This window comes from Mus pahari, chromosome 2 (genome assembly GCF_900095145.1).
Source record: "Mus pahari chromosome 2, PAHARI_EIJ_v1.1, whole genome shotgun sequence".
In the NCBI taxonomy this organism is placed as follows: domain Eukaryota; kingdom Metazoa; phylum Chordata; class Mammalia; order Rodentia; family Muridae; genus Mus; species Mus pahari.
Genome location: NC_034591.1, coordinates 19,433,663 through 19,445,978, shown reverse-complemented (window position 1 = coordinate 19,445,978; position 12,316 = coordinate 19,433,663). Strand labels below are relative to the sequence as shown.

The following is a 12,316-nucleotide window of genomic DNA, read 5'->3' as shown; positions in this document are numbered from 1 at the left end:
AAAAAATAAGTCAGATTTAAACTAATGATTGTCTTTCTTCTAAGTAAAAGATATGATGAAGTGACTGGTGCAGAGGTCTCAGTTACTCTGTGCTTGTCTTGGAGACAGTCACATTTCTGTGTGTACAGCAGTGCTTATTCAGACATTCCATCGCATTATGCAGAATGGTTTCTTTTCTGGTTTGTTTTGGTTTGTCTACTGTGTGTGGTGGCACTCCTGCCATGGTGCCTATGTCAGGGTCAAAGAACAACTTTTAGAATCTCTTCTTTCTTTCTTTCTTTCTTTCTTTCTTTCTTTCTTTCTTTCTTTCTTTCTTTCTTTCTTTCTTTTTTGGTTTTTTCGAAACAGGGTTTCTCTGTGTAGTCCTGGCTGTCCTGGAACTCACTTTATAGACCAGGCTGGCTTCGAACTCAGAAATCCGCCTGCCTCTGCCTCCCGAGTGCTGGGATTAAAGGCGTGCGCCACCACCGCCTGGCAGGAATCTCTTATTTCTTTCAACTTTTTCCAGACTTGCACAGCAAGCACCTTTAGCTGTTGAGCCACCTTGTTGGCCCCCTTGGAGAATACTAAAAGATGTGCAAGGGTCAAGACCCAGTAAACTTAATCATTCCTACTATGTTCTTAAGGCTAAGAGTGTGGTAATAGAATAAAAGGATTCACTGTTTGGTTTGTACCTGCTGTCTTGGTTCTTGCTGAGGGATACCCACACAGACATTACCATTACATTTACATCTTTTGTACAATGTGAGCATAATGCAGTGGTGATGTTTCCACCTTATGCATCCTGAGAAGGTCCAGAAGTCCAAAGACCAACCTAAGATCTTGCTACTCACTATTGTATAAAGTTGAATCAAAAGTGGGTGCATTGTAGGTACAATTAGCAAGGATATGTGTAAGAGCTGCCCTAGGCGAGATTCCCTAGTATTCTAAGAGGCGAGGAGGGTTTAGCGAGGCAAGAAATATCTTGGCATGACTGAGAATGAAAGGAAACTGGGGGGTGGTAAAGCATAATGAGGTGAGAGTAAGAAATGAAGTTGGGAAGGCGGGCACAAGCTACAGGGCTTCAAAGGAACTTTGGAAAGTTGTTCATGCTGCGTAGGAAGCAGTGAGGTTGCACAAGAAACTGTTCAGCTCCTGTGGCCTCACTGATGGCTTGCTGGATATGTTGCCTTTGTACTTGATAATCCTGAGGTTTCCAAAGATTCAATAAAATTGCCGGCAGCAGCATGCTACCCGTGTACTGAAAAGTGTATATAAATACCAGCATCACTGAAAGCTGGGGGAGTTACATAAATTAAAATAGCAGCTGGATCACAAAATGAGAACCAGCTGCCTCTACCTGTTGTAATATACGAAGTCATTATTGTGCAGTGTTTTTCTTAATTGAAGGTACAAAAAATAATGAGTTGTTAATAACGTCTAATACTGTCCATAAGTGGACTGTTACCTAGTTCACTAAATGGAAAATGAATTTGGTCATCATTGTGAGGGTGGAAAGCAGTATGAATGAAACCTTTGGTTTGTTATGAAGTAATGAAGTATCACATTAACTTTTTTGATTTTTCAGAGACAGATTTTTTTTCTGTGTAGCCCTGGCTGTCCTGGAACTCACTTTATAGACCAGGCTGGCCTCAGACACTCCAGAAGAGGGAGTCAGATCTCATTAAGGATGGTTTTGAGCCACCATGTGGTTGCTGGGACTTGAACTCTGCACCTTAGGAAGAGCACTCGGGTGCTCTTACCCATTGAGCCATCTCACCAGCACCGTTAATAGTATTCTTAATTCTTTTTTTTTTTTTTTTTGGTGGAGGGGGGTTAGAGACAGGGTTTCTCTGTGTATCCCCTGGCTGTCCTGGAACTCACTTTGTAGACCAGACCTCGAACTCAGAAATCCTCCTGCCTCTGCCTCTCAAGTGCTGGGATTAAAGGCGTGTGCCACCACACCTGGCCATTCTTAATACCCGTGAGACTACCCCCACCCCCCACCTCCCACCTCCAGCTTCATTTACGTTCTTCCATCTTACATGTTCTTCCCCTCCCCCAGTTTTGTCATGTTCCCTTCAGACCACGTGTGCCGAGCTGTTCCCTCCCTTCTCTATTGCCCTTGACCCCCAACCCAATAGTGGTCCCTTTTTACTTTGCTGGTTTCTGCAGGTATTCCACAATGTTTTGAACATACTTCCCTGCAGGTCCATAGCTTATATTTTCATTCACTTAGTTCATTAAGGGGGGATGACTTAAGTTGTAGAACAGTTTTTGTATCTGTATATGTGTAGTTTCGTCCGATATGCAGGTAGGGGCCAGAAGTTGATGTTGAGACAGCTGGTTCCATGATCTGTGCTTGGGAAGCAGGAAGTGGTGAGTGTTGGGACTCTGTAGGGCTTTGCACTTTTCTCCTTTTACTTGTCCAGGACCCCAGCCCACAGGATGGTGCTGCACACATGCACGGTGGGCATTCCATTCTCAGTTAACTCTGTCCAGCACGCTCATGGGCATAACCAGAGCTGTGTCTTATAGGTGACTGAAATACCATCCAGTTGGTCACCACACTGTTTTGTCTCATTAATGGAGTCTCCGTTTGTCTAGGAATGTAACTTGAGGTTCATAATGTTTGGCTTTTTCTTATTTTTTCCAAATTACTCCATCTCACTAACTTTCTCCTCAGCCTACCTATATCCTGTGGTCTGTGACTTGTTCTATTCGGTGTGTCACTCCTACCTCAAACACTCAAAGAATGTTCCCCTTTGGGTTTCTGACTGTCCTCTTCCTTGTAAGAGTCACTCAAGCCAGTTCTGAGCAGGCTCTGCCAGTTCCTGTTCCTTTTACAAAGACCTTAAAGGTTTACTGAGGGATGGAATGTTCCCAAGCTTAGAACTACAGAAATGCAGCTAATAGGAGAAGTAGGATGAAGATAGATGGTAGGCAAGGTAACCATGGCTACAGAAGCACTTGTGTCTGTATCTGAGGACACTAGGAGTGCAAGCTGAAGTGGATGCATAACAGGGAAGAGCGAGCAGAACTGCAGTTTTGTAGGCATACCAGCCCCTCAGAGATGCCTGGAAGTCTCAGCTCATCATTGGCTGGTAGTTTTGTGTTTGGTTTGGGGCTTGTGGGGTGTGTAGTAGTTTTTCACTTGCATCCTTTTGATGAGCTTGTATCCTTTCAGTCTGATCTGCAGGTTTTGTCTTGCTGAAGTTTGTCTTTTTTGAAGTTAGAAAGCAAGTTCTCCTTAATTGCCTCAGTAGTTTTGATTTCTGATCTTTTTCTTCAAGGCTCTTCTGAATCTGTATACTTTTTTATTTTGGTTGGTTTTCTGCAGGACACACAGATGAACATGCATCTCCATAACTTCATTGAACTTGGGTTAGTGGAGTAGAGTTTTGTTTTGTTTTTTTTATTTTTTTTTTATTTTTTTTGTTTATTATATGTAAGTACACTGTAGCTGTCTTCAGACACTCCAGAAGAGGGCGTCAGATCTTGTTACGGATGGTTATGAGCCACCATGTGGTTGCTGGGATTTGAACTCTGGACCTTTGGAAGAGCAATCGGGTGCTCTTACCCACTGAGCCATCTTACCAGCCCTGGAGTAGAGTTTTAAGTGGCTAAGATCTTTTTCTGTCACCTGCACTATTCTTTCTTTCTTTCTTTTTTTTTTTTTTAAGCTTTATTTATTTATTACATGTAAGTACATTGTAGCTGTCTTCAGACACTCCAGAAGAGGTCATCAGCTCTTGTTACGGATGGATATGAGCCATCATGTGGTTGCTGGGATTTGAACTCAGGACCTTCGGAAGAGCAGTCGGGTGCTCTTACCCACTGAGCCATCTCACTAGCCCTGCACTATTTATTCTATTATTCATGGTCAAGTATGTAACACAGCCGCTGCACTACCCTAGCAGGGTGTTTGTCTGACAGCAGACAGAACCACACGCAGGTGTGCTCCTTGGGATTCTGAAATATTTCAGAGATAAACATGGAACAAACTTTGTGACATAGAATGAACCACCAGAAGGAAATCTGTCTAGAATTGTTCCAGGGGGAGAAGGTTAGAGGCGGCTGAGAGGAACTAGATAAGAGAACACAAAGGGACAGAAAAACTGTTAGAGAAAGATGGTTTTTGCAGATGATGTCAGATAGACAGGTGTGCTTTCACAGGCTGCATGAACAGTGCTTAATGTTCACCTTGGTACCTCAAGGGTCAGAGCATGTAATAATCATGGCTGTATCAACGGGGTTTAAGTGCTTATGCTCTGAGCTGCTGGTGGGAATTAGAGCATTGGATAACTCCTTGTCACGCAGTAGCATGGCACACAGGGATACACTTGCTGATGTACTCCTGTACTAGAGCTTCCTGTCAAGGAGATTTGGGTCAGCTTGATAACAAGTACTCTGTGGTACTAGGTTGCTGGGGGTACACTTAGAACATAAAACTGCTAGTGCAGAAGGAAAGGCTACAGAGGTGGGACCTAGACCAAAGATACTGAACAGGCTCACAATAGTAATTCATTAGATTAGGATCACAGATTTATCAGAAGGCTCACAGAAAGGAAATTGGAGGCCCCTGACAAAGGAGAATTAGGAAATGATTTATCTTGGGAGTGAAATGAAACCTGAGGTTAGAGATTGAGAGTCAGGGTTACAGTAGTATATCTGAGTCAGAGTGCTAACCATTACAGCATGGAACACCCTTTTATAAAGTATATTTCTACCCTTTTTGAATTGCAATCTATAGTAATAAACTTCATATGGTCACCCAGTTATAAATGTGTTCAAAACTGAAGTTTCCCAACACCTTTATTTGCATTCCAGGCCAGTGTTCCTATTTCTTAAAGAAACAGTGTGGGCCATGTCTCAGTAAGTGAATCTCATGTCTAGGAGATCGGTAACCAAAGTGCTGTAGAGGTGAGGTTATGGTGGTAGACATACTACTGGGTTTTGCTACAGTGTTAGGTTGTACATAGGATATCAGCTTGCCTGTATGTTCCGAGTTAGGGGTAGAGCAAGGTTGTCACTTAGAGTTAGGGTTTCTGCTTAGTGTGTTTAAGTCCCTGGGTTCAATCTTCCAGCATTTCAAAGAAGAGTCATTAGAATGGTTGTGCCTGCCCCAGATTTAGTACAGTAGTTGTAATGGATAACCTCTACTGCCTGATGACTTGATCCCCTAGTTAGTAGAGCAAGACCCTGTCCTACCCATCTTACCCTAATGAACCAGAAACGTAAACTGTTTTAATAGAGAGTGCTGGGTGGAAGGACAGAGGTATGAAAGTAGTTATATGTCTTTAGGAGAAGAAACATAAAAGCAAGTTGAGAATTAATCTGAAAACAGCTAAGTGGTCATCACTTATGTGATACACTGTTTTGTTTTGTAATCACAAAGCATGGGAATCAATAATAACCTTGAAAGTATACCTTTAGAGAAAATAGAGTGGAATGTTTACCATGCTATTTTATCATGACAAAACAAACCGACTTGATGCCCTTCTTACCTTGTGAAAGTTGAGATTTTTTTTTTAATTTTTCTGTAGTTTTTAAAACAAAGTTTTCTTAGGAAGAGGAGTCTGTGGAAGCTAACTGTGGAACTTGAGACTGGTTCTTTTCATAGCCTTTACAATGTGTGCTGTTGATTGCTGATGCAGGTGTGCACTCCTCTGCTGTTTTTTTCAGATCACTCTTGGATTGTTTTCCTGTAACATTTCTCAGATACCTCCCCCTAACCCCAAAGGTTTAGTTTTAGCTTCTCAGTACAAATTTAGAGCATGGCCATCTTTGCAGACTCACAAGTCGCTAGTGGTTTTAGAAGTTACATTTGCTAGAGACAAAAGCCAAAGTAAATGTCAGGTATTGTGAACGTTGGCTATAATGAAGAATACAACTTGATTTTTAGTAGCTGCCAACATAGTACACACAGAACTTGACTTTTCCACAAGAGCTGAACTGCTGTTTCAGAGGTGTCCCTGGAAGCTGCAGTGCAGAGCGCACTTGAACACAGGTGCTGTGCTTTATTGACAAGGATGACTAGTCTGTTGACTAGTAGATTTCGTTGACAGTTGTCTAGTGTTCTACTTTCTAATGAAGACAGCAGACAGTGGAACCTTCTTGTCTTGGTTTCAGTAATTAGTGATCTCCTCCTTAGGAGGAAAGTCCAACAGAGAGGAGAGACCCAAGGGAGACCCAGCTGCTTACAGCCTCATTTCTCCTGACAAATAATACCTTTCCTCCAGGGGCCAGTCGGAAGGACATATTCAATTAGCATCCTAAAGAGTCAGGGTTTGCTGGGCATGGTGGCGCACGCCTTTAATCCCAGCACTTGGGAGGCAGAGGCAGGCAGATTTCTGAGTTCGAGGCCAGCCTGGTCTACAGAGTGAGTTCCAGGACAGCCAGGGCTACACAGAGAAACCCTGTCTTGAAAAACCAAAAAAAAAAAAAAAAAAAAAAAAAGTCAGGGTTTAAATTCTGTTACCCAGCTGACTTCTCAGGATGATAGTAATTGACTGTTCTTTGTTGGGATTTTTGGCTAGTGGTTTTACCAGATGACTTGTTACTACATCGGGTTAACTTTCCTTATTAGAATACAAATGGGCACTTGTGAATATGCTATAAGAAGTTTATTTTTAAAATGGAGTGTCTCTTCACAACTGGTCAAGATGCGGAATATAAGTGTCTTTAGAGCGTTCAGCTATAAATAGATCTGTGTCATACATACTGTGTCCCCACAAGGCTCAAGGAACATCTGAAAGAAAAGGCAGAGGTCAGAGAAGGTTAAAAGGTCCAGGAGTCAAGAGGAAAGTGAGGAGAACCCAGGAGGAATTTGATGGTGAGAGGAGGTGATGTGATGAAATCTATCTATTGTATGCATATATGAAATTTTCGAAAAATAAATTTAAGAGATACTTTAAATATATGTGTGTGCGCGCATGTATACATATATTTTTTTTCTCCCTTTTTTTTCCTCTTCCCTCAGTCCTTAGAATGCTGATTGCAAATGTGCATAACCACAGCTGGCTTTCTTTCACTATTTTAGTCTAGGCCTACACTGAAAATTGCAACAAAACTTAGTGATTCTTCTTTCATTTTTAATTCTTGATCATTTAACTTTATGAAAAAAATCCTCTCCCTCCCATTTGTTAGGAAGCATGTAAATTGATCCTTCCTCCATCCCCTAGGATACCCTTCAAAGGCTTCTTCAGAAATATCTTGAGCAGAAGGGATGGCTCAGCAGGTAGAGGCACTTTTCCTCCAAGCCTGAGAATCAGAGTTCCATTCCTGGGACCCATATGGTGGAAGGAGAGAACCAGTTGCCCCAGGTTGTCCTCTGACCTCCATGCAAGCACTATGGCATGTGCCTGCTTCTACTTGAATACATGTGTGCAAATAAATAAATGTAATTAAAATGTTTTTACAAAGAACTTTTTTCTCTTCATTCTTTTTAATTAAACTAAATTCTCTGACTCCAAGTAGTTGCGTTAGATGTATATATACATAAATAAGAATTTTCTTTTGGGAGGAAGCCTTGAGTAACGGTTCATTTGTTAAGAGCGCCAATTGTTCTTCCAGAGGAAGAGTTTGGCTGCCAGTACCCACATGGCAGCTCACCCACCATCTGTAAATCCAGATCCAGAGGACCCAACATCCTTTTCTGACCTCTGCAGTCAGACAGGCATGCAGACAAAACACTCATACATAGAATAAGGAGATAAATTTTTTGAAAAATAGTTTTTCCCAGCTTCTCAGTTTTACTAACATAAGAGGGATTTTTTTTTTCCTTTGCTGTCTTTGTTCCTGGAAATAGTACCTAAACTTTGTGTTAAATTCTTCTTTATTAATAACATGTCTAACCTGGACTCATTTGAACACATTCCACTTAATTTTGTGTAGTTCCTGAACTGCTATTGTATCATAGACATGGTTGGTGCTAATAAGTGCTAATGAAGTTGTTCTTTTGTTAAACTGTCTGAATAGAAGAGATGAGAACTGAGCTTTGGGTTTTCTCACTTAGAAATGAATGTCTGTGGTGTGTCAGGCTGATCTCGGTGTACTAAGAGAGTGTGACTGTGCCAAATGGGGAGAGGAGATGGCAGATGGCTGCAGGAAGACTGTTGTTGGGGAACAGGTACTCCCTTGGGTGGTTTGGGAATAGGTTCCCTGCAGAACTGACATTTGTACTGGACAGAATGACAGGAATGAGTCATACACTCAGAAATCTGGGAGTGGGAGTGGTAGCTAAGGTAGAGGTCACAGCAGTGGAGGCTTGCAGAGGCAGGATGTTGGTGACTGGACCTGAGAAGACCCAGACAAGTGGGTCCGTTGGTACATCTGGTTCTGTGGGCCATGGTGGAGTTGGGAGTCAATGCTGACTGTAGTAAGGACTGAGCTGCTGGTGAGGAGTAAATGAGTGTTAACTGGGAGGTTGTCTGTCTTCAGTGGGTGGGTGCTACTTTTTATGAATTAATTTCAATTTATGGCTCCTTGGTTGTGAAGACATTCCTCAGCCTGTGAGCTGTGCAACTCAGAATTTGATTCAGTGAGCACGAACTACACCCTGCCTGCAGTATAGGGTTGGAGTAGAAATACCATTCAAAGCAGGAGTTGAGCCCAGCAGGCCTGTAAAACACATGTCATAATATCTGAGGACATGAAAGGAGTTTGGCAGTGATATGAACAAGATATAGTTTATTATTTCCTGACAACAATAATCGAGGATCTTTTCCTTTTTTATCTTCACAAGTTAGGAACCCTGTTCTAACATGTTCCGAGAGGCATTAAGGAAGCAGATAGGGTAGTAAGAAGGTAGGGTTCTAGTTCTAGCTCTGTTTTGTGAAATTCTGATCCTATGGATTCTGTATTAAGGAGTATTTTTACATAAAATGCTTGTGTGGTAGGTTTTTTTTTTTTTTCTTTCCAGAGTATTCTTTAAAAGCTGAGAATCTAGTAACCCTGACAGCTGTCTGTGAAAGCACACATGAAGATAATGCATTAAGGCAGCAGGCGTCAAGGACAGCATGGGAAATCACCTTGACTCAGAGCTTCCTTTAAGAGTTTACTTGTGGATGTGAGGGCCATCTGGAGTCACTCCATTGAGCTGAGCTGGCTGACTAGGCAGATGTTCCCTCCTCCCTCACTACTCCAGTGTTCGTCCCTCCTCCTTCTGTCAAGGATATAGAATAGCTGCACTCCCCTGCTAGAACTTCCAAACAGGCTCTCAAGAATTTATTTTCAGTTCCAGGACAACCAGAGCTATACAGAGAAATGCTGACACAAAAAGAAGAATGATTTTTTTTTTTTTTTATTAACTTTCTTGGCCTGAGAAGTGGTGCACACCTTTATCCAAGCATCCCCAAAACCCTGCAGTCCAGGCTGTTCTAGTCTGTAATGTGAGTTCCATCAGGCCAGCCAAGGCCTGTCCCCAACTTAATTAATTAACTAAAATAATGAAAAAATTAAATCATTTGAAAAATGTACTTTATCTTATATGCAGAATGTAGATTTTTAAAATAGACATGAAGCCTGCGGTAATGGTGCCCACCCAGCACTCAGGAGGCAGAGGCAGGCAGATCTATGAATTCTAAGCCAGTCTGGTCAACAAAGTGAGTTCTGGGGCAGCCAGGGTTGCTACATAGAAACTGTCTCCAAAAACCGGATGGATGGACGGATGGACGGACACCATTTAAATGGGGCTGGCTTACAGGTCGAGAGGTTCAGTCCATTATCAAGGTGAGAAGCCTAACAGAATCCAGGCAGGCATGGCACTGGAGACAGAGCTGAGAGTTGTGCATCTTGTTCCAAAGGGAACCAGGAGAAGGCAGCTTGGACAGAGGTCTTAAAGCTCACATCCACAGTGACACTTTCTCTAGCAAGGCCTCCTAATAGTGCCACTCCCTGGATGAGACATACTCAAACTACCCCAGATGGAGAGAGATGAATATAGAAGGGGAGTATGTGAGAGGAATGGGACTACTGAGCGGTAGGGAAGAAGGGGATGAGAGAGAGTGATAAGGCATGTGAATATAACCAAAGTACATTATATACATGGTAATATGAATGTGATTTTGTGCAATTTTTATAATTTTTTTATTAATGTACACTAATAAAAATATAATTGGAGGGGCTAGAGAGATGGCTCAGCGGTTAAGAGCACTGACTNCTCTTCCAGAGGTCCTGAGTTCAGTTCCCAACACCCACATGGTGGCTCACAACCATCTGTAATGAGATCCGATGCCCTCTTCTGGTGTGTCTGAAGACAGTGACAGTGTACTCACATACATGAAGTAAATATATAATTGGAAAGTCTGGGAAGATAATTCAGTTGGTAATGTACTTCCCTTGTAGTTTGGCCCATAGCACCCACAGTTTGTGTTTTATTTTGTTTTAAGGCAGTGTGATTACAAGCACTTACAATCCTGGGCATGGAGAAGTGGAAGACTGATAGAGCCTGTGAGCTCAGTGTCCAGCCAGTAAGAACAGCTATTACATAAAAAGTGAAAAGATGGGCAGCACCTGAAGGAGGGCTAACATTGCTTCCATAGGCCATGTCCATGTGCACATACACAAAACCCAAAACTTGTTAATTACTGAAATGGAGGAAAAGTTTACACAGCAGTTGAACCTTCCCTCCCCTATGCTTTCCCATGTTTGTTTGTTCATTTAGTTAGGCTTATATTTTTACATGTATGAGTGATTACGTATGTGTGTATATGAATGTGTGTGTACCATCTGTATACCAAGTGCCTACCCATAGAGATGGGTCAAAAGAGGGTGTCTCTCTTAGGGTTTTACTGCCGTGAAGAGACACTATGACCAAGGCAACTCTTGTAAGGACAACATTTAATTAGGGATGGCTTACAAGTTCAGGGGTTCCATTATCATCAAGGCAGGAGGAGTATGGCAGCATCCAGACAGACATGGTGCAGGCAGAGCTGAAGGTTGCTAGCAGAATAGTGGCTTCCAGGCAGCTAGGATGAGAGTCTTAAAGCCCACGTCCACGGGCTGGTGAGATGGCTCAGTGGGTAAGAGCACTGCTCTTCCGAAGGTCTGGAGTTCAAATCCCAGCAACCACATGGTGGCTCACAGCCATCCGTAACAAGATCTGACACCCTCTTCTGGAGTGTCTGAAGACAGCTACAGTGTACTTACATATAATAAGTAAATAAATCTTTAAAAAAAAAAAAAAAAGCCCACGTCCACAATGACACACCTACTCCAACACAGCTACACCTTCTAGTAGTACTCTGGGCTGAGCATATACAAACCATCACAGTGTCCAGGCCCCAGGATTGAATCCCCAATAGTTGTAAGCCGCTAAGTGGGTGCTGGAAATCTAACCTAGATCCTTGGTAAAGCAACCAGTTTGCTCTTTACCATGGGACCTTCTCTCCAGCCCCTGTTCTTTTGTTTTAAAGGATTTCCCTTAACTGTCCCATATGCTTGTTGGTCAGTAGTACTTACAAATGTCACAGAAATGTTTACATGGTTAAACCTTAATTGATTGTCTTCTCATATAAAGCAGGTATATTTCACCTTTGAAATTACTTACACAGGTGATAGACTGTGACACTTTCAGTTTCTTTATCTACTAGAGTGGGGTTTCGCTATGGGTTTTGTTTGTTTTTAACTATCTACTTTTTAACTATTTACTTTTTATTACATGTATGTTTTTAACTATCTACTTTTTAACTATTTACTTTTTATTACATGTATAGGAGGGTCGCCAGACTTACAGGCCCAGTTGTGAACTGCCTGACATGTGTCCTAGGAGTCAAACTTGGCCTCTGCTCGTGTGGCCCTTAAGTCACTGAGCTGTCCCTCTAGCTCTAGAATGGCTTTTTTGTAAAACAGTTATTTTATCCAGATATGCCAATAGTTCTAAACTGTGTGTTCTCTTTTATAGGGAAGTCCTCATTGACAATTCAGTTTGTTGAAGGCCAATTTGTTGATTCCTACGATCCAACCATAGAGAACAGTGAGTATTGTTTTCAGCTACTTGGGAACCGAGAAAGCATTTTTTTGTACACAAATACTATTTGTATAATCTTGGAGGTTTGGCTGCAGGGGGTAATCTGTTAAATTAATATTTCTCCAATGGGGGAGTTAAAGAAAAGTGACAGAAATTTTACATGTCTTCTGACATGAAAGAAAGTGATAATATCTCAATCATTAGGACTCTGCTCCCACACTGGAACCTTCGTACACAAAGTCAGCTTCAAGAATAAGGAATTGGGAGCAGTCTTATTTTTATCCCTACCCCCTCCACTCAGCAGGAGCCCTTTGTTTAAGCAGCAAGTTTGAAAAGAATGAAAACCCTCTAAACCCTTGTACCTTG

General features: G+C 42.0%; 1 protein-coding gene across 1 annotated transcript in view; it reads left to right on the top strand.

Moving 5' to 3' along the window:
* Nucleotides 1-12,316, top strand: part of Rheb (Ras homolog, mTORC1 binding) — a 32,028-nt gene that overhangs the window by 5,879 nt on the left and 13,833 nt on the right. Inside the window, exon 2 of the mRNA XM_021190503.1 lies at nucleotides 11,885-11,956. Within this exon, the coding sequence (XP_021046162.1) occupies nucleotides 11,885-11,956 (72 nt within the window). The remainder of the gene's footprint in view (nucleotides 1-11,884; nucleotides 11,957-12,316) is intronic.